The sequence below is a fragment of the Carcharhinus amblyrhynchos genome, chromosome 3 (assembly GCF_965287045.1).
Source record: "Carcharhinus amblyrhynchos chromosome 3, sCarAmb.v2.hapA, whole genome shotgun sequence".
Lineage (NCBI taxonomy): Eukaryota > Metazoa > Chordata > Chondrichthyes > Carcharhiniformes > Carcharhinidae > Carcharhinus > Carcharhinus amblyrhynchos.
Genome location: NC_137326.1, coordinates 63,087,000 through 63,109,931, shown reverse-complemented (window position 1 = coordinate 63,109,931; position 22,932 = coordinate 63,087,000). Strand labels below are relative to the sequence as shown.

The window sequence follows — 22,932 nt, the reverse complement described above, 5'->3', positions numbered from 1 at the left end:
GCTCCTGCTCCTGGCTTACAAACAAAACTGAAGCAGGAGAATCTGTCAGAAAAAGTCATGCAATGTTGGTTTTTTGAAGGGGTAACCAAGAAGGTAGATGAGGGCAATACAGTAGATGTTGTCTACATGGACTTTAGCAAGGCCTTTGACAAGGTACTGCATGGTAGGTTGTTGCATAAGGTTAAATCTCACTGAATCCACAGTGAGGTAGCTAAATGAATACAAAATTGGCTTGATGACTATTCACCTGACGAAGGGGCTAACCCCGAAAGCTTGTGAGTCTATTATCAAATTAATCGGTTGGACTAAAACCTGGTGTTGTCAGACTTTTTACTGTGTTGATGACTGAAGCCAGAGCGTGGTTCCTTTTCAAACTGGAAGCCTGTGACCAGCGGCGTGCCTCAGGGATCGGTGCTGGATTCACTGTTATTTGTCATGTATATTAGTGATTTGGATGAAAATATAGAGGCATGGTTAGTAAGTTTGCCGATGACACCAAATTGGTGGCATGGTGGGCAGTGAAGAAGTTTATCTTGGATTGCAATGGCCTCTTGATCAATTGGGCCAGTGAGCTGACGAATGGCAGATGAAGTTTAATTTAGATAAATGCGAGGTGATGCATTTTGGTAGATTGAACCAGGGCAGGACTTACTCAGTGAATGGTAAGGCATTACAGCTTAACTTTTACCAATTAAAATACTTGAACATGACAAAATATAGTTATTAACTACTAACTATCTCTGTTGTCCCAATTTAGCATTATCTTCCAAATCCTTTCTTTGGAACTAGTTAGCACAGAAACCAAAGGTGCTTGTGTAGGTACTAGATTTCCAGCCTTTTGACAACTCCGTAGAGCGATCCAGACAGGCATTTGTCTTCTAATTCTCATGCAGTAACTTCCAGAGGAAGAATCTACCCCCAAACAGTAGAATCTCAGAGGAGATTTATTTCTTGGCAGATTCCAGTCTCCACTTCAGACAGAACACGAGATACAGAGAAAATGACCTCTCTCTGAAAATTTCAAAAGCAGAGTGCCTTGAGTTCTCTGTGAAAGCCTAGCTGCACCTAGTCATTTGACCTTACTGGTGAATCAACTAAATCAATATCTGCAATATCTCAAAGGAAAACACAAAACAACAGAACCCTGCATTAGTCCAGATCAAAACACTGCAGATCAATTATGTTACTGCATTAACAATACAATGCTTCTGGATCCAAACAGAATGGCTCTGATAAAATGGAAGGTATTGGTAAACATATTCAGCACAGAAACATGGTTAAAATACTTCTTAAAGGCACAATATTGTCACACATACATACACATCATCACACACAAACACACTTATACCCTCACAAAAACATTTACATCCTCCACGCAGTCACATCGTCACACATTCACACGCAAACATACTCACGTCCTCACACAAAAACACACACATCCTCACTCACACACAAACACACTCCCATCCTCACGTACAAACACAAACACACCCACATTCACATACCCACACACACATTGTCACACAAACACAATCACATCCTCACATACACACACACACACACACACACACGGACAAACACACTCACATATACACAAACACATACTCACATACTCTTATTGAGACCTATTCCTTTCCAGAGACTAGAACCCCCTTTCCATTCCCTTCTTGAGGCTAGAACAGTCCTTTGCCCTTCCATTTTTCTGATGCTAGAACCCGCCCGCCACCCCACTGCTTTCCCAAGGTTCTGCTGCTGCTGCAAGCAGCCGACGTGCGGCCTTTCCTCACTGCTGTCGCTGCCCCATTTCTGGCTGATTTGTCTCCTGCCAGATCTTAGCCTCACTGTTGACCATGGAGTATTGTGTCCAGCAACAGCAAGATAGAATAAATCATATGGGCCAATCAAAGCAAATCTTCTTGGAGCACTGGATGCTGTTAGACTGATTAGTCAGTCTCGTGCACATCCAGGCCTTGCTCTGATTGGTCCATTTGATTTCTGTAATTATTTTTAAATTTTCTGCACTTGAACTGGCATTTACCAGTGACATAGTGTCTGCCAGCTTCGCGGATAATCTGGAGACTGTTCATGCCTGTGGACCCCAGTTTGGGAACATCTACTCTATCCAAATGCCCTCTGTGAGATCATTGCTGCAAATTAGGACCAACTTTCGCCTAAAGTGCATGATCTTACTGGCTCACTGCACTAGCTGATCTGCATGGTGAGGCAGTAAGATTTTGTAAAAGGCGAACATCAGGTTTATGCCTGGTTTCTTGCATCATGCACTTATACAGATCCAGTTTTGCCGGAGAAATTGGCTTTGTGGCCTGAAGTGGCATGAAGCTGATTTAATGATATGATTACCATGTCATTAGCGAATCCTGGACAGCATCGTCAAGGCTTACTCAACTTACCTCCTCACTTCGGTCCTCAGGCCATTGAGACTCATCAATGGAGACCAGATGTAACGGCCTCGCTGAGGTGATCGAAAGGCATTGAAGCCCCCAGACAGTCGGGTGCATGACCAGATAGTGCCCATGGGTAGTGTACATCTGGCCCCAGGTACCCTCGCAGTGCCCATCAGGCACCATAACTGTGCCAGAGGAGTGCCAAGGGGGTGGAACATGAGTGGGGGTGGGGCTATGATGGGGGGAAAGCCAGAGGGAGATCTCCTAGGGGGAAGGGAGGGGGAGGAAACTCTGCAGGGGGGGTAGTTCTGCAGGGGGAGGGATGATTGGTGGGTGAGGCGCTGCAATTTGGGGAGTGTTAGAGCTCCAAAAGTGGAAGTATGATCAGCAGGGGTGTGGAGCTTCATGTCATAACATTGCATTTTCATACTCGCCCATAAAAACCCAGACTTTTCCTATTTTCTCACTTGTTTGGTGCTTAGATTTTCTTTCATAAGATTGCACCTACAATCTTTACATTTTCTTTGCATGGTCAGAACGCAATCCATATGTTTATGGATGTGGATTTGTCTTTTCAGGTTTTTTCCTGTACAATTAATAGTGCAACATAGAACTAACCTGGAATTTCCAGACATTATAGATTGTATTTTAAACTCTATTATAAGTTTAAATTGTTTGCCATGTTACTTTCTAACAGTGACTGGACTTCAAAAAGTACTTCACTGACCTGAAGCACTTTTAAAGGTCATGAAGTTTGCTACATAAATGCATGTCTTTCTTTTCAATCTCTATGCATGTGATGTGGAAGCTTTTTCCAACCACTCTGAACAGTACTGTATAGAAATTCCACGATTTAACAATAAAACTCCACAGATATATTTTATGGTTGTGTGAATTTTTAAGTTTCAGATCAACATCTGTGATCTGCTTTCATTGAAGATTTCGGGGTTATTCCTAGTTGTTCATATCTGTGAAATCCCACGGTGAGGCACATAGGAAATTTCACAACAAGCAAAAAGTGACTTGGTCCAGACAAGCCCATCCCTTTTTGCTTCATTTCAATGCCACTTCACTGCCTTCTCATCAGGGCTGGGGGCAGGGGGAGGGAGGGCTGGCAGGGGGGAGGGGAGTGGGGGGGTGGGGGGTGGCAGCAGCGGCGGGCTGGACATGTTGGTAAGATTGTGAGAGAGCCAAGAAACCCAGTTCACGCCTGATTTCTTGCTTCTCACGTTCTTACTGGCACCGGATATCCAGTGCGGATATTAGCAAGCCTGGAACGGAATTGTCCACATACGCGCAATTGCACCCTCTGTTGCTGTCAGCCAGCATTCTGGTGATTTTGGCCCTGCCTGCTCCCTCTACAGGTGAAAATCAGAGCTAGGAATTGTTTGCATAGAGTGCATAAGATTTAACTGGTGGCTTCACCGAAAAAACGGATCTGAAACTCTCCTGTTATCCCACCTCTTCTGGACTAAGAATTGTTTGGTAAGATCCCCTCCGCCCTCCTCCCCCTACTATATTTTATTGCCTTCTAAACCTCTCTTTCCTGCCATCCTGCGATGAGAATCTATGTAACGAGTCCGAGAAGGAGGGAGCAAGGACAAAATGTAGGGAGAAGGTTCCAACTACATCAAAAATCAGGAAAAAAGTTAAAAGGAAGGAGAACACAGGAGTTGTTATTAATGGAAGTGTTAGAATTCAAAAAGAAGGTACAAAAACTAACATAAGGACACTTTACCTGAATGTTCGTAGCATTCGAAGCAAGGTAAATGAATTCACAGCACAAATCATTGCGAGCGAGTATGATTTGGTGGCTATTACACCAATAGCAGGATGGTTGCAGGATGGTCATGACTGGGAGTTGAATATCTAAGGATATCAAACTGTTTGGAGGGACCGTTGGGAGGTAAGGGAGGTGGTATAGCTCTGATATTTAAGGATGATATCAGGGCGATAGTGAGAGATGATATAGGTTCCATGGGAAAAAAGATTGAATCCATTTCGGTGGAAATTAGAAATAGTAAGGAGAAAAAGTCACTGATAGGCATAGTCTATAGGCCACCAAATAATGACGTCATGGTGGGGCGAGAAATAAACAAACATAACTGATGCATGTAAAAATGGTACAGCAATTATCATGGGGTATTTTAATCCACATGTCAATTGGTCAAACAAAGTCGGTCGAGGCAGCCTTGAGGAGGAGTTCATAGAATGTATCCACAATATCTTCCTTGAACAGTATGTAATGGAACCGACAAGAGAGCAAGTTATCCTAGATCTGATCCTGTGTAATGAGACGGAAATAATTAATGATCTTGCAGTTAGGGATCCTTTGGGAAGAAGCAATCACAATATGGTTGAATTTAAAATACAGATGGAGTGTGAGAAGGTAAAATCCAATACCAGTGTCTTGTGTTTAAACAAAGGAAACTATAAAGGGATAAGGGAGGTAGATTGGGAGCAAAAACTTTATGGCGGGACAATTGAGGACTTTCAAAGTGATCTTTCACAGTGCTCAGCAAAAGTATATACCAGTGATAAGGCAGGACTGTAGGAAAACAGATAATCAGCTATGGATATCTAAGGAAATAAAGGAGGGCATCAAATTGAAAGAAAACGCATACAAAGTGGCAAAGATTAGCGAGAACCTAGAGGATTGGGAAATCTTTAAAGGTCAGCAGAAAGCTGCAAAAAAGCTATGAAGAAAGGTAAGATGGATTATGAGAGTAAACTAGCTCAGAATATTAAAACAGATAACAAAAGTTTCTACAAACATAAAATGAAAAAGAGTGGCAAAAGTAAATATTGGTCCATTTGAGGACGAGAAGGGGGATGTAATAACTGGAAATGAGAAAATGGCTGAGGTATTGGACAGGTATTTTGTGTAGGTCTTCATAACGGAAGACATAAATAACATGCCAAAAATTGATGACAGGAAGGCCATGGCAGGTGAGAAACTATCATTATCACAAAAGAGGTAGTGTTGGGCAAGTTAACGGGCTGAAGGTAGATAAGGTGAGGAGGAACTTCTTCACTCAAAGGGTGGTGAATCTCTGGAATTCTCTGCCCGTTGAAGTGGTGGAGGCTACCTCGCTAAATATACTTAAGTCACGGGTAGATAGGTTTTTGACGGACAAGGGAATTAAGGGTTATGGGGAGAAAGCCGGAAAGTGGAACTGATCCACTTCAGATCAGCTATGATCTTATTGAATGGCGGGGCAGGCTCTAGGGCTAGATGGCCTACTCCTGCTCCTATTTCTTATATTCTTATGTTCTTAAGTCTCGTGGTCCTGATGGAATGCATCCCAGAATACTAAAAGAGATGGCAGGAGAAATAGCAAATGTACCAGTAGCAATTTACCAAAATTCACTGGACTCTGGGTGGTTCCCACAGATTGGAAAACAGCAAATGTGATGCCACTGTTTAAAAAAGGAGTTGGACAAAAGGCAGATAACTATAGGTCAGTTAGCTTAACTTTTGTAGGGGGAAAATGCTTGAAGCTATCATCAAGGAAGAAAAAGTGAGACATCTGGATATAAATTGTCCCATTGGTAAGACGCTGCATGGGTTCATGAAGGGCAGGTCATGTTTGACTAATTTGGTGGAATTCTTTGAGAACATTACATGTGCAGTGGACATTGGGGAACCTGTGGATGTGATGTATCTGGATTTCCAGAAGGCATTTGACAAGGTGCCGCACCACAAAGACTGCGACATAAGGTAAAGGTGCAGAGTATTACAGGTAATGTATTAGCATGGAAAGAGGATTGGTTAACTAACAGAAAGCAAAGAATGGGGGGTAAATGTATGTTTTTCCGGCTGGCAATCAGTGATTAGTGGTGTGCCTCAGGGATCAGTGTTGGGGCTGCAATTGTTTATGATTTACATAGATGATTTGTAGTTGGGGACCAAGTGTAATGTGTGAAAATTTGCAGATGACACTAAGATGGATGGAAGAGGAAAATGTGCAGAGGACACTGAAAGTCTGCAAAGGAATGTAGATAATCTAAGCGAGTGGGTGAGGGTCTGTCAGATGGAGTGTAATGTTGGTAAATGTGAGGTCATCCACTTTGGTAGCGATAACAGCAGAATGGACTATTATTTAAATGGTAAAAAATTGCAGCATGCTGCTGTGCAGAGGGACCTGGGTGTCCTTGTGCAGGAATCTCAAGGAATTGGTTTGCAGATGCCACAGGTAATTAAGAAGGCAAATGGAATTTTGTCCTTTATAGCTAGAAGGATGGAGTTTAAAAACTGCAAGATATGTTGCAGCTGTACAAGGTGCTGGTGAAGCCATGCCTGGAGTACTGTGTACAGTTTTGGTCTCCTTACTTGAGAAAGGATATACTAGCACTGGAGGGGGTGCAGAGGAGATTCACTAGGTTGATTCCGGAGTTGAAATGGCTGGCTTATGAGGAGACACTGTGTAGACTGGGGTTATACTCATTGGAATTCAGAAGAATGGGGGGAGATCTATAGAAACATATTGGATTAGGAAGGGAATAGGTAAGATAGTAGCAGGGAATTTGTTTCCACTGACGGGTGAAACTAGAACAAGGGTGCATGGCCTCAAAATAGGGAGCAGATTTAGGACTGAGTTGAGAAGGAACTTTTTCACACAAAGGGTTGTGAATCTGTGGAATTCCTTGCCCAGTGAAGCAGTTGAGGCTACTTCATTGAATGTTTTTAAAGTGAGGATAGATAAATTTTTGAACAGTAAAGGAATTAAGGGTTATGGTGAGCGGGCGGGTAGGTGGAACTGAGTCCACAAAAAGATCAGCAATGATCTTATTGAATGGTGGAGCAGGTTCAAGGGGCCAGATGGCCTACTTCTGCTTCTACTTCTTATGTTATGTTCTTATCTACATCTTCAATTCCCTTTTCCTGTTCAAGGTTCCAGAACATTTGATTGCCTCTCAATTCTGAGCCTATTGCTTCTGCATCTCGCAGTTTGAATTGTTCTGATGAGGCTTGCATTCATCCCACTGCATTAGAACAGTTTATAGCAAAATCACAAACAAGGTCCTCTGTGACTGTGTTGCCTTGTCACTCCACGACCAATCCACATTCTGACATGGTTGGCTGTAAAGTTTATTTGTCACAAATAAAATTCATTCTGCAATGGTTCTCCTCCATTCTACGACAAATCCATAATTTCATGATTCCTATGTTTTAGGTGTATAATTTTTGATTGGGAATTGCGTTTTTTAATGCAAGACAAATGGGAAATACCTGAGTCAGTGGTCAGTGAACGAAGACTAAAATGATTGCAATTAAAGGGCAGCTTGATATTTTTTATTCTTTTGTGGAATGTTGGCATCACTGGCTTGGTCAACATTTATTGCCAATCCCTAATTGCCCTTGAGCTATCTTCTTGAACTGCTGCAATCCATGTAGTATAGGTACGTCCATTGTGTTGTTAGGGAGTTCCAGAATTTTCAACCAGCGATACTGAAGGAACAGTGATGTATTTCCAATTCAGGATGGTGAGTAGGTTGGAACAAAACTTGCAGATGGTGCCATTCCTGAAATAACTTTGGAAAGGCTGGTATCCCTTCATCAAAACGGATTTATTTACAATGGCTTGCAATAGTCAGGCAAGTACTTCCCAGTACAGATTATTTACTCCAAGAGCCAATGACCTGGACAGTCCACATTATATGTCTTTGTAGAGCTCCCTGATTGGACAGCATTAACAGGCTTCAATTAGGGAGTTCATATTCGAGTATGTCTAACTCATGGACCTTGCTGAAGTCATTACACCCCTCCCACTCTAGGTCTGAGGAACCACAGGAAGTCAACCACCTAGCAAGCCTTTTTTGGTGTTTTAATGCTGGGTCTGGTTCCTCCTGCTCAGCTTTGGAGGTGAGCAGACTGTAGTGCATCAGAGCTAGTCTTTTCCACTGTGAGCATCACAGCATGAGTTCACTTTCTTTGTCAGACAGCAAGGGGATTGAGGCAGCCAGGTTCGCCTTGTCCATTTTGGATTCTGAGGATACCACTGGCAAAGATGAAGAGTGGAGGGTCCTGGAATTCCTTCTGAAGTACCTGACATGTTGGGTATCGATTGTTCCAGCACAGCCTGGGGTTTCACGGCTTTTAGATGATCGAGGTGTTTCCATAAGGTGGTATATCCCACATCATGTCCTGTAGTCAAAAAGAAATCTGGACAATTTGGTGTCCAAGGAGTCTGCCATCTGTTTCTTTCAACCTGCTTTTAAATTCTGGACTGCTCTTTCTGCCAGGCCATTCATTAGATGATGGGTGATATGGTCCCATCTCAATGTGTCAAATTCTGTTTGACTTAATGGCATACAAAAATTTTTGGCTGGTGAAGGACCATTGTTGGAAGCCAGCATCCCTGGGATCCCATTTGTCACAAAAGAGGTGTCAAGTTTTTCCACTGTCATCCTTGTATTTGCTGAATTCAACCTGTGCATGTCCATCCATTTTGTGTGGGCATCTACCATTACCAGGAACACTGGGCCCATGAATGGACCGGCACAGTTAACATGCAACTGCATCCATGGCCTTCCCGACCATTCCCAAGGATGTAGAGGAGCTGCTGGTAATAGCCGTGCTTGTGGGTCGGTGTCAACAATACCAACAAGGGCAGAACCTATGTCTGCATCCAATCCTGGCCACCAGACGTAGTTCCTTGCTCATTTTTGTCACTCCTGGGTTGTCTTAAAAGTTCAGCCAGGATTGGATACCTTTTTCAAATTTTATTTCAACCTGCCCTGGATTGAGTTGCAGATAAAATGTACTGACTGTCTGGTCAATCAGCCTGGCCGCCAACCGTAAAAGCAGATGGGTCATGTCAAATTGCATCAAATTGGTCCCCAAAATGCTAAATTGCCTGCTTGATTTTCCAAAGTATGTTCGACTGCACAGTGACATTGGGACACACGCCAGACATCTTCCACAATTCCAAGTGCTTCCAGGGTGTGCACCCAGCTGACTAACTTATAACTCTGGCCCAAGTATTTATAACAAGAAATGGCTAATTAATAATCTTATTATAAAAGAACCTTTAGGAATGAGTGACCATAATATGGCAACTTTCTGTTTGAAAGTGAGGAAGTTCACTCTGAAACCAGCATGTTAAGTTTGAACAGAGTAAATTATGATGGTAAAATGGTAAATTGGCTGAGTTGGATTAAGAAAAGACAATAAGGGTATGACTGTACAAAGGCAATGGATAGTTTTTAAACATGATTACATAGTTTACAGCAACTATGCATTCCCTTGAAGCACAAAACCCTAAAAAGAAAAGTCAGTCAACCATGACAAACAGAGGTGGTTAAGGAAAGGAGGTTAAGGAGTTATACGGTCTTGAATCATTAACTCTGTTTCTCTCTCGCCAGATGCTGACAGACCTGCTGAGTTTTGTCAGCATTTTCCGTTTTTACTTCAGATTTCCAGCATTGGAAGTATTTTACATTTATTAAAAGAACTGAAGTCTTACTTACCTAAGATTAAAAAAGTTCGAGAAGATTGCCAGAAATAGTAGTAAACTTGGAGATTGGGAGCATTATAGCATATAGCAAAGGAAGACTAAGAAGCTGATAAAGAACATAAGAACATAAGAAATAGGAGCAGGAGTAGGCCATCTAGCCCTTCGAGCCTGCCCCGCCATTCAATAAGATCATGGCTGATCTGAAGTGGATCAGTTCCACTTTCCCGCTCTCACCCCATAACCCTTAATTCCCTTGTCTGTCAAAAGCCTATCTACCCGTGACTTAAATATATTTAGCGAGGTAGCCTCCACCACTTCAACGGGCAGAGAATTCCAGAGATTCACCACCCTTTGAGTGAAGAAGTTCCTCCTCAACTCTGATCTAAACTGCAGCCCCACCCCCCCCTTATCTTGAGGCTGTGCCCTCTAGTCCTGCTATCCTTTCTAAGCGGGAAGAATCTCTCTACCTCTACCCTATTCATCCCTTTCATTATCTTATACGTCTCATCCTTCTAAAGATCCCCCCTCATCCTTCTAAACTCCTTCTAAAGGGAAAATAGAATATGAATGTGAACTAACAAAAAACATTAAATGGATTGTTAAAGCCTCTAGCGATACATAAAAATAAAATGTTTGGCTAAGGTAAATGTGGGTCTATTATAGGCAGAGTCAGGATGATTTATAATGGGCAACTGAAGAAGGCAGCTCCCCTCAATAACAGTTAGGGATGGCCAATAAATGCTGGTCTGCCGTCATTGCCCATGTTCTGTGGACAAATAAGAACAAAGGTTTATTGATGATGTCATGTAGGCAGATGTTGCAGCTCGGGCTTCCTTATTTGGAATTATGTCAAAGATACTCAAAAAATTGTCAGCATGGCAGTGCCTTTGTTGAAGTCCATCTTCAATTCCTGCCTTCAATAAAAGCAAAGTATTCATAGAATCATAGAACCCTGCAGTGCAGAAAGAGGTGCTTCGGCCCATCGAATCCGCACTGAACACAATCCCACCCAGGCCCTACACCCACATCCCTACATATTATACCCACTAATCCCTCTAACCTGCACATCCCTGGACACTAAGGGGCAATTTCTTAGCATGCCAATCAACCTAACCTGCACATCTTTGGACTGTGGGGGGAAACCGGAGTACCCAGAGGAAACCCACGCAGACACGAAGAGAATGTGCAAACTCCACACAGACAGTGACCCGAGCCGAATTGAACCTAGGACCCTGGAGCTGTGAAACAGCAGTGCTAACCACTGTGCTACTGTGCCAATCAGTGAAATGATTCACTGGATCATTTTAGCAGCAGTAGCCTCGTAATATGCAATAGATGATAACTTTGGTTGGTTTTCTAATTCTGCCTCAAAGACCTGCTAATTATCAGCTTCTTCTGTTAACCACTTGCTATTCCTTCAGTTGTAAAGTATCTGGATAATGTTGCAGTTAACATTTTCTACAAGAGTGAGACATTGTTGACATAAATCGTGTTTGCAATGATTTATGTTGTAAGATTTCAGGGTTTTGAGGAATAAAATCTTTTTAATTAAAAACACTTAAGGTCCAAATTCTTAATGTTTAACACTAGGGTCCTTAGTTGCGCTTGACCAACAAAGTACAAATAGTTAGTATTTATATAGAATTTATTAGACAGGATTTTGCCTATACTTAACATGAAACAATGAAAACAACATTGAAGTTTCTGTTCTCTCCAAATCCTAGGAGATCTTGAGCGTTGCCAGCACAGATGATGTATTCCAGAAGAGAAAATGCTGGAAAACCTCAGAGGATCTGGCAGCATCTGTAAGGAGAGAAAAGAGCTGATGTTTCAAGTCCAGATGACACTTTGACAAAGTTTTGACAAAGGGCGATCTGGACCCGAAACGTCAGCTTTTTTCTCTTCTTACAGATGCTGCCAGATCTACTGAGATTTTCCAGCATTTTCTCTTTTGGTTTCATATTCCAGCATCTGCAGTAATTTGCTTTTAACAGGTGATGTATTTCTCTTCTGTGTCTGAAGTGATGTTGAACTGTGTCCAGAAGCATCATACCCCAGAAGCCAAAGTAACACTGAGCCAATAAGGATGACAATTTTCTAACATTTATCCCTCAACCTCTCATAATTTCTTCTTCCTTATTTGAGAATATTCCAAATTCACCTCTTTCTATGGTTATATGATACAGGTCTTGTTACACCCCATCTCTGTAACTAGAGGTATAGACTAAAGGCAAGTGTTCATCCCTTTTCTCCTGCGCCCCCTCAAATATTACAGTGTACTGCAAACAAATAATACATTTCATTTACATACAGAGCAATTACAAACAATTCACATTTTCTCATCAACATATTTTATCACAAGCCCCACAAATGCTAAAACAAATAAGAGCCAATGTTAAAAACACTTCCTATCATAATATCAGAAAATAAAAGTTTTCTTCTGGTACAGACCAATTAAGCAACGCAAGGTTTGTTAAAATACAAGTGCCGGAAATCTCCAGCCTTGTTCACTGTTGGGAATCTCTAGTGCCACCATAATGAATGGAGTTTTGGCTGAGCACCAAATTCTTCATTCTCACTGGCAGCGGAGTGGGAACGAATGAGATTGAAGAATCCCACCCATGGTGTCATTCTAAGTTCAACGAATTTTAGCCTTTCCTCCAAACTAAGATAAACTATATTGTGAGCAGTTAAGACAGCACACAAGTGCTCCAACTCAAGACCCAAAGGAATTTAAAGTTGTAAAACAATAAAATATTGCTTCTCACAAACAATAGCCATCCTGTAAAGAATTCCAACTTGCAGAAATTCAAACTGAACCATTTAAAAAAGTGGTTTAAGGAATATGTCATAGGTTCACAACAAATCCTAAACATTAGCATATTTATCAAATTCTTACATTGTGATCTAGTTAGGTATAGCATGGAGATCCAAGATTTTTGAATAACTCAGCAAATATCATTCTGATCTCTCTGCTTAAATATTAAGGAAGGTTCAATTATTCTCTGGGGGCCAGTTTCATAAACTGCACTGCAGCACTTTCCATGTTTGAGAATTTTCTTTGTGAAATTTCTACTATTGAACTTTGTAATACAGCATTAAGATTTCCTGGGTTTGTTATTCACTTTGTCTCCCCACTGATCTAGTCAGTGGAGATATCTGCAATTAGTTCTAATTATTTTCACCATTAAGAGAATGGCCACAGCTCTTAACAGCAACAGAGCCCTCCGGAGGGCAGAGGGTCCCCAAACAGGAGGACCCAGCCCCCTGGCCAGCAGCGGTGGGATAAGGCCTTAGGTGCCCAAAACTGATAATATTAGGGGAAATGAACAGATTTAGTAAAAACAACAGTAAAATCACATTCTAGTCAAGTGCTAATACCTGAGTGGACCTTTACACACCACAGGTTCCATGTCAGTAGCATAAGATATGTGAAGAATTCACACACTCTCAAGGACCTGAAAACAGCAAGAACCTTCCAGCAATCGTATCAAATCAATTTCAGCCTCCTGGACTAACTGAATCCACTACAGTCTGTCTACCGCCACAGGTCCATAGTATACACCATCTCCCTGGCCCTGCACTCAACCTCGGAACACCTAGATAACAAGGACACCTATGTCAGACTCCTATTTATTGACTACAGCTCAGCTTTCAACGAAACTCATCTCCAAACTCCATGATCTGGCCCTTGGCTCCTCCCTTTGTGACTGGATCCTGAATTTCCTAACTCACAGACCACAATCAGTAAGGATAGGCAACAACACCTCCCCCATGATCATCCTCAACATAGGGTGTCCCATAAGGCTGTGTCCTCAGTCCCCTACTATACTACTTATATACCTATAACTGTGTGGCCAAATTCCCTCCAATTTGATTTTCAAGTTTGCCGACGACACTACCATAGTGGGTCAGATCTCAAACAATGACGAAAGAGAGTACAGGAATGAGAAAGAGAATCTCATGGTGCGGCAACAATAATCTCTCCCTCAATGTCAACAAAACAAAAGAGATTGGCATCGACTTCAGAAAGCGTAAAGGAGAACATGCTCCTGTCTACATCAAAGAGAAAGGGTCAACAGCTTCAAGTTTTTAGGTGTCCAGATCACCAACAAGCTGTCCTGGTCCCCTCATACCGACACTATAGTTAAGAAAGCCCACCATCCCCTCTACTTCCTCAGAACATTAAGGAAATTTGGGCATGTCAGTTACAACTTCCACTAACTTTTACAAGTGCACCACAGAAAGCATTATTTTTGATTGTACCACAGCTTGGTATGACTCCTGCTCCATCCAAGACTGCAAGGAACTATAAGGAACTATAAAAGGTATGAATATAGCTCAATCCATCACGCAAACCAGCCTCCCTCCACTGACTCTGTCTACACTTCCCACTGCCTCGGCAAAGCAGCCAGCATAATTAAGGACCCCACGCACCCCGGGCATTCTCTCTTCCATCTTCTTCCATCAGGAAAAAGCTACAGAAGTCTGAGGTCATGTATCAACCGACTCAAGAATAGCTTCTTCCCTGCTGCTATCAGACTTATTTTGCATTAAGTTGAACTTTCTCTATATCCTAGCTATGACTGTAACATTCCATTCTACACTCTTTGGTTTCTTTCTCTATGAACAGTATGCTTGTCTGCATAGTGCGCAAGAAACAATACTTTTCACTGTATGTTAATACATGTGACAATAATAAATCAAATCAATCAAATCAAATCAAATCAAGCAAGGCCTTGGTTGATTACTGTTGGAAGGACAGGGATTGTGTCAGAGCAGATTAAGTGCAACCTACAGATAGTGTGTAGCTAGGAGGAGATAACAGTCCTTGCGCCAGGCTAAAGGTTTAATAATAAACCTATTTGTAGACAAGGTTGGAAATTAAATAATGCATGTGATTAACAGTTATATAGTGGAAATCTGACAGTTGGTGAGAGCACTGTATTAGAGGTGAGTGCTGTATTAGAGGTCTTGTAGATAGTGCTCTTTGCGCTTGAATCTTGAATAAACGATTATAACCTCTACCTGAACCTCCAGTGGTTAGTTTGTAGTTTTCTACCACAAAAATAACTGAAGGGGCTCAATTGACCAAGAGGTGCAAAGAAAACCTCAACCTTCTTCACCCTGGGCTTAATCAGTGGTGGGTCGGAAAGGTAAAAACTCCACCCTCCTTTCACCAGGGCCTCCCAACCTGCTCCCAAGGTATGCAATAAATTCCACCCACTGCGTGTGGTATGAAGTGCAATTGATACACTTGTGCATGAACATATACTTAAATGTTTTAGGTAGAATTGTGGCTTAGAATCATCATGCAGCTCAAAGTTGAAAATTGTCACGTTTGTCTTTTTAATGCTGGTTCAGAAAGAGATTAGATTCCATTCTCAGTGCCTCATGCACTGAATCTAAATTAGAGAGATAGCAAAATACAGCGACCGCGATCATCTAAATAACCTTTGTTATCATTTAATTATTGAAAATACATTGCATTTGTGATGTTAATACAGGAATGCTGCTACAGCTTTGACTGTTAAACCCAGGAACAACTTTCAATTTTCCACTAAAAAATATTCACAATGCCCAAGTTCTGTGTAGAAAATAACACAATGACCTTTACCTCACAGAAAGAAAACAGCTGAACCTGAAGGCAACAAATCCAATTGATAAACACCAGCAATCACCTGGAAACAGCAAGAAATGCCAGAAAACATTGGCAAAACTGCCAGTATTCAAAACAAATGACATATTTCATTCTCTGCCATAAATCTGTTGCTGCATGTTTGTCCCTGCTTCCTTGCTCTGCAACATTTTCTCTACATCTGGTCAACATGCAAAGCAAAAACCACCAGTCTGGGCAGACCCATCTGAATGTCAGGTGACCAAACCCTAAAGTAAACTAGGGAATCAGGATGCCTTTGAGGAACAAGTAAAGCTGAAACGGGTCATACCTTAATATCGTCTTGCCAACGATGCTCCTTCTGAAATTGCTCTGCAGCCTTGGCCAGTCTCTGCAGGAAAGACAAGGAATTGAAATCAGCAAAATGATCATTTCACATACACTCAGTAACACTTGTAATAAGGTAACATTTGTAATAAGGTCATTCTAAAGTTAAGTATGGGCACATTTAACAGAACCTTTCAAATTATAAATGTTTCACTTTATACATCAATAATCTAGATGAAGGAACTGAGGGTAATGTGGTTAAATTTGCGGATGTTACAAAGATAGGTGGAGGGACATGTAGTATTGAGGAGGTGGGAAGGCCATAGAATGATTTGGACATTTTAGGAGAGTGAACAAAGAAGTGGCAGATGGTATACAATGTGGAAAAGTGCGAGGTTACACGCTTTGGTAGGGAGAATGGAGGTGTAGGCTACTTTCTAAATGGGGAGTGAATTCAAATATTGGAAGTGCAAAGGAACTCGGGAGTCCTAGTTCAGGATTCTTTTAAGGTTAACTTGTAGGTTGAGTTGGTAGTTAGGAAGGCAAATGCAATATTAGCATTGATTTCGAGGACTAGAATATAAAAGCACGGATGTACCGCTGAGGCTTTATAAGGCTCTGGTCAGACCATGTTTGGAATATTGCGAGCAATTTTATGCCCCATATCTCAGGAAGGATGTGCTGGCCTTGGAGAGGTTGCGGAGAAGGTTCACGAGAATGATTCCAGGAATGAAAAGGTTGATGTATGAGCAGTGGTTTGAAGACTCTGGGTCTGTACTCGATGGAGTTTAGAAGGATGAGAGGGGGGCAGAAATGTCATTGAAACTGACAGAACACTGAAAGGCCTGGGAAGAGTGGATGCTGGGAACATATTTCCATTATATGTTAGGATTTAAGAGCACTGCCTCAGAGTAAACCTTTAGAATGGGGGATAAGGAGGAATTTATTTAGCCAGGGAGTTGTGAATTTATGGAATTCATTGGCACAGAAGGCTGTGGAGGCCAGGTCATTGTGTGCATTTAACACAGCGATAGACAGATTCTTGATTGGTAAAGGAATCAAAGGTTATGGGGAAAAGATGGGAGAATGGGGTTGAGAAACTTATCAACCATGATTGAATGGTAGTGCAGACTCGATGGGCCAAAATGCCTAATTCTGCTCTTATATCTTACGAACTAATGAATCAGCAGGGGCATATTAAAATAGCACAGTCTTTTTTGGCAGAACTAAAAATCATTGCACAACTCACTGGAAGTAAACGTGAGGAGCAAGAGAGGAGGCTCGGTGATAGCAATAGAGAAGACACAGTTAAAAAAAGCATTATGTTTTGGTGATAATGAAAAATATAACAGTTCCCACAACTTTAGGATGATGCAAAATGTTTGTCAGCCGATGAAATACTTTTGAACTATATTCACTGTTGTAATGTAGGAAATGTGGCGGGCAATTTTCACCCAACAAACTCCCACAAGCAGCAATTTGATAATGACAAGATCATTTGATTTTTATGATACTGATTGGGAAATAAATATTAGAACATTACAGCGCAGTACAGGCCCTTTGGCCCTCGATGTTGCGCTGACCTGTGAAAACCAATCTAAAGCCTATCTAACCTATGCTATTCCAATAGCATCCATATGTTTATCCAATGACTATTTAAATGCCCTTAATGTTGGCGAGTCCACTACTGTTGCAGGCAGGGCATTCCATGCCGTTGCTATTCTCTGAATAAAGAACCACCTCTGACATCTGTCCTATATCTATCACCCCTTAATTTAAAGCTATGTCCCCTCATGCTAGCCATCTCCATCTGAGGAAAAATGCTCTCACTGTCCTCCCTATCTGATCTCTGATCATCTTGTATGCCTCTATTGAGTCACCTCTTAATCTTCTTCTCGCTAATGAAAACAGCCTCAAGTCCCTCAGCCTTTCCTCATAAGACCTTCCCACCATACCAAGCAACACCCTGGTAAATCTCCTCTGCACCCTTTCCAATGCTTCCACATCCTTCCTATAATGCGGCGACCAGAACTGTATGCAATACTCCAAGTGCGGCCACACCAGAGTTTTGTACAGCTGCAACACGATCTCATAGCTCCAAAACTCAATCCCTCTACCAATAAAAGCTAACATACTGTACGCCTTCTTAACAACGCTATCAACCTAGGTGCCAACTTTCAGGGATCTATGCACATGGACACCGAGATCTCTCTGCTCATCTACATTACCAAATATCTTACCATTAGTCCAGTACTCTGTATTCCTGTTATGCCTTCCAAAGTGAATCATTTCACACTTTTCCGCATTAAACTCCATTTGCCACCTCTCAGCCCAGCTCTGCAGCTTATCTATGTCCCTCTGTAACATGCAACATCCTTCCACATTGTCCACAACTCCGCCGAATTTAGTGTCATCCGCAAATTTACTAACCCATCCTTCTACACCCTCACCCAGATCATTTATAAAAATGACAAACAGCAGTGGCCCCAAAACAGATCCTTGCGGTACACCACTAGTAACTGAACTCCAGGATGAACATTTCCCATCAACCACCACCCTCTGTCTTCTTCACTTAGCCAATTCCTGATCCAAACCACTAAATCACCCTCAATCCCATGCCTCCGTATCTTCTGCAAAGCTTACGGTGGGGAACCTCTATTCCCCTTCTTGGCCAAGACACAAGGGGGATCTCCTCTGCTCCCTTTGGATAATTCCTGGGATCTTGGATCTGAAAGATAGTACTTCCAATAGTGTAGATTTCCCTCAGTGCTGCACTAAGGTGTGAACTTCAAATTTTGTGGTAAGACTTGAACCCACAATCTTCTGACTCAGGGGTTGGCATGCTACAAGCTGAGCCATGGCACTGCCAAGAGTGAAGGCACAGTAACAGAGACATTGAAAGTTCAATGATTGCATCACTATGTCCACATTTCAAAAACATCTAATTGGCTATGAAGTACTTCAGGACCTTCTGATGTCAAGAAATCAAGCTCTTGTTCTTTCTTAAATTCCTATATTTATCACATAAACTGCCTATGTAAATAAGACCATAAGGCCGTAAGACATAGGAGCAGAATTAGGCCATTCGACCCATCAAGTCTGCTCCGCCATTCAATCATGGCTGATCTTTTTCTCATCCCCATTCTTCTTCCTTTTCCCCATAACCCCCGATCCCCTCAGAAATCAAATACCTATCTACCTCTGTCTTAGACACTCAATGACCTGGCCTCCACAGCATCCTGCGGCAAAGAGTTCCACATATTCACCACTGTCTGCCTGAAAAAATTCTTCCTCATCTCTGTTTTAAAGGATTGTCCCTTTAGTCTACCCTCTGGTTCTAGTCTTTCTTACTAGTGGAAACATCCTTTCCACATTCACTCTGTTCAGGCCTTGCAATATCCTGTTCCAATAAGATCCCCCCTCATCCTTCTAAACTCTAAGGAGTATGGACCCAGAATCCTCACCTGTTCTTCATGTAACAAGCGCTTATTCCAGGGATCATTCTTTTGAACCTCTTCGCGATCCTTTCCAAGGCCAGCACATCTTTCCTTAGATACAGGGCTTAAAACTGCTCACAATATTACAAATGGAGTCTGACCAGAGCCTTATACAGCCTCAGAAGTACATCCCTGCTCTTGTATTCTAGCCTTTTCCACATGAATGCTAACATTGGCTTCCTAATTGCCAACTGAACCCACACATTAACATTAAGTGAATCTTGAACAGTGACTCCCAAGTACCTTTGTGCTTCTGATTTCCTAAGCATTTCCCCATACAGAAAATTGTCTATGCCTCCATTCCTTCTTCCAAAGTGCATAGCTTCATACTTTTCCATTGTATTCCATCTGCCACTTCTTTGTCCACTCTCCTAGCCTGTGCAAATCCTTCTGCAGCCTCCCTGCTTCCTCAATACTACCTGTCCCTCTACGTATCTTTGTATCATCTGTAAACTTAGCAACAGCGCCTTCCCCAAATCGTTAATGTATATTGTGAAAAGTTGCGAACTCAGCACTGACCCACACCACTAGTCACTGGCTGCCATCCTGAAAAAGATCCCTTTATCCCCACTGTCTGACTTCTGCAAGTCAGCCAATCTTCTATCCATGCCAGGATCTGACTCTTAACACCATGAGCTCATAACTTATTTAACAGTCTCCTATGTGGCACCTTTTCAAAGGCCTTCTGGAAATCTAAGGAAATCATGTCCACTGGTTCTCCTTTATCTAACTTCTTCGTTACCTCCTCAAAGAACTCTAACAGATTTGTCAGACATGACCTGCTCTTGACAAAGCCATGCTGACTTAGTCCTATTTTATCGTGCATTTCCAAGTACTCAGCAATCTTATCTTTAATAATGGACTCTTAAAATCTTGCCAATGACTGCCGTGAGGCTAACCAGCCTATAATTTCCCACCTGTGGTCTCCCTCCCATCTTAAACAGTGGTGTTACATTAACTACTTTCCAGTCCTCTGGGACTCTTCCTGCCTCCACTGATTCCTGAAAGATCACTACCAATGCCTCCACAATTTCCTCAGCTATCTCTTTTAGAACCCTGGGGTGTAGTCATAGCATCATAGAGGTTTACAGCACGAAAACAGGCCCTTTGGCCCAACTTGTCCATGCTGCCCTTTTTTTTAAAACCCCTAAGCTAATCCCAATTGTCCGCATTTGGCCCATATCCCTCTATACCCATCGTATCCATGTAACTATCTAAATGCTTTTTAAAAGATAAAATTGTACCCTCCTCTACTACTACCTCTGGCAGCTAGTTCCAGACACTCACCATCCCCTCTGAAAAAAATTGCCCCTCTGGACACTTTTGTATCTCTCTCTTCTCACCTTAAACCTATGCCCTCTAGTTTTAGACTCCCCTACCTTTGGGAAAAGATATTGACTATCTACCTTGTCTATGCACCTCATTATTTTATACAACTCTGTAAGGTCTCCCCTCAGCCTCCTACACTCCAGAAAAAAAAGTCCCAGTCTATTCACCCTCTCCTTGCAACTCAATCCATCAAGTCCTGGTAGCATCCTAGTAAATCTTTTCTGCACTCTTTCTAGTTTAATAATATCCTTTCTATAATAGGGTGACCAGAACTGCACACAATATTCCAAGTGTGGCCTTACCAATGTCTCATACAACTTCAACAAGACATCCCAACTCCCGGAGTGTGGGCAGTCAATTCAAATACTAGCAGCAAGCTTTTGTGCATTTAATTAAAAAGAACTCTTTATTTATGAGATAGTCCCAAACATGCAAACACTAGTTCACTCACCACACACATGCAAAAAGGACACAATACAAGAGAATTATGCACATTTACAAGTACTTCAGAATTCAGCTCATCGTAGGAAAACTGCCACAATGGGCCCAGTGAAGTCAGCATTTTCACTTGGGAAGGATTTCAATAATTATGGTTGTATATCAGGGAAAATTGATTCCCTTGGAAGGATGGATGTTTTTCAAGTCATGAAGTAGTCAATTGAAGTTTCTTCTAACCAGGAGACGAAATTTCTTTATAAGTGGGCTTGCAATACATATCAGGCAGGCAGACCTTTTAAAATTAAAAGATTTAAGAAGATACAGGTCTATTGCCTTTATTGTTGCTGATGTCCTGCAGCTCCTGGTTAGAGTAATCTGCTTGAGCTTGTCTATACACCTTAAGATGATTATCCTATTAGTTTCATTGTCTAAAGGCAGTCACATGATCTACTTCGGCTGTCCTCCTAGAATGATCACAAAGTCCTAAATCATGGCTAAACAATGGGGCAACGAACAAACTATTCGCACTGATTTAGGCCTAGTTCAAACTCAGAGACATGAGACGGGATTTTCCGCTCCCACTTTTTCCATGTAAATTTGTCGACAGGAGCAAAAAATCTTGGAAGAAGCCCAGATCACATTTTACGTTAGTGGAAAATATTGCCATATCATTCTCCCACCCTGTTAATGGCAGGCCACATTTTCCACCATGTCATGTTGAGAACCAATTTTCCATTTATTTGCATCTAATTATTGTACCTCCACAGGGTTGAAGGTTCTGCAGCTATGTAGATGAAGGCACTGGGCTAAGCGGCAATGGAACCCAGGCAGAAGAGGTAAAAGAACCAGGGCAAAGGGACAAAACAACTGGGGCCAGAAGGAGGAAAAAGAGTTGGAACCAGAAGGTAAGATAGCCAAGTGATACACTGACGGTTCCTGGCGCTGCATTCTCCTGCTGTTGATCACTGCCTTTTTTGAGGGACTTGACACTGGGAAGGGATGCCTGGGTTAGTGTGGTGATTATGTGCCCTGTTATAATGGACTGGTGAATCCAATCAAAAGTTGTGGTGCCATTACAACAAAGGAAGTCTAATGGTAATACTTGTCTATATTGAACACTTGAATATTAATTATCCTTCCCCTGAAGGTATATGTGAAATGACTGCCCTTCCATCATAAGGTGAATGGTTGCAAACTTGCAGTAATGGTAGCTTTGGATTAAAATGAACCAATATTTAAGACTTCTGCAAAACATCTTTGACATCCTGGTATGTTTTCTCACATTCGGTTGTCCAGTCCCATGACCGTTTCACACATCATAAGTTATGCAATGGCTTCAATAATTTGCTAAGTTAGGAAAAAATTGCCCATAATAATTTACTAATCCTAGACCAGACTCAACTGCATCACTTTGTGAGACGTGGTGCTTCTAAATAGCATTCATTATTTTAGGTGCTTTATGTAAACCTTCTACAGTCAATAATGTGACCCAAATACTGGATTGACATCTTGAAAAAGACACACTTTTCTTTCTTAGTATGCAGACCATGTGCTTGAAGATGTTCCAATGTTGCTTCTAAATTATTCAAGTATTCTTTTTCCCTGGACATGTAATTAGAATATCATCCAGGTATACACCAAAGAGACCACTTACAATCTGATCCATTGATCTTTAGAATGGGCTGGTGCGTATGTTATTCCAAAAGAAATCTTTTACAATGAAAAAGATCTTCATTAATAACAATGGTAAGCAGCAGTTGTGGTTTAGTGGCTACATTCATCTGTGAATATGCTTGTGAAAGATTAATCTTGCTGAATTTCTGCCCATCTGATAACCTAACAAATAAAGAAAGCAGATA

The 22,932-nt window shown here is 41.7% G+C and overlaps 1 protein-coding gene across 1 annotated transcript in view; it reads right to left on the bottom strand.

Moving 5' to 3' along the window:
- Nucleotides 1–22,932, bottom strand: part of cacna2d2a (calcium channel, voltage-dependent, alpha 2/delta subunit 2a) — an 855,812-nt gene that overhangs the window by 471,835 nt on the left and 361,045 nt on the right. The window contains exon 4 of the mRNA XM_080186111.1: nt 15,814–15,873. Coding sequence (XP_080042237.1) covers nt 15,814–15,873 — 60 coding nt within the window. The remainder of the gene's footprint in view (nt 1–15,813; nt 15,874–22,932) is intronic.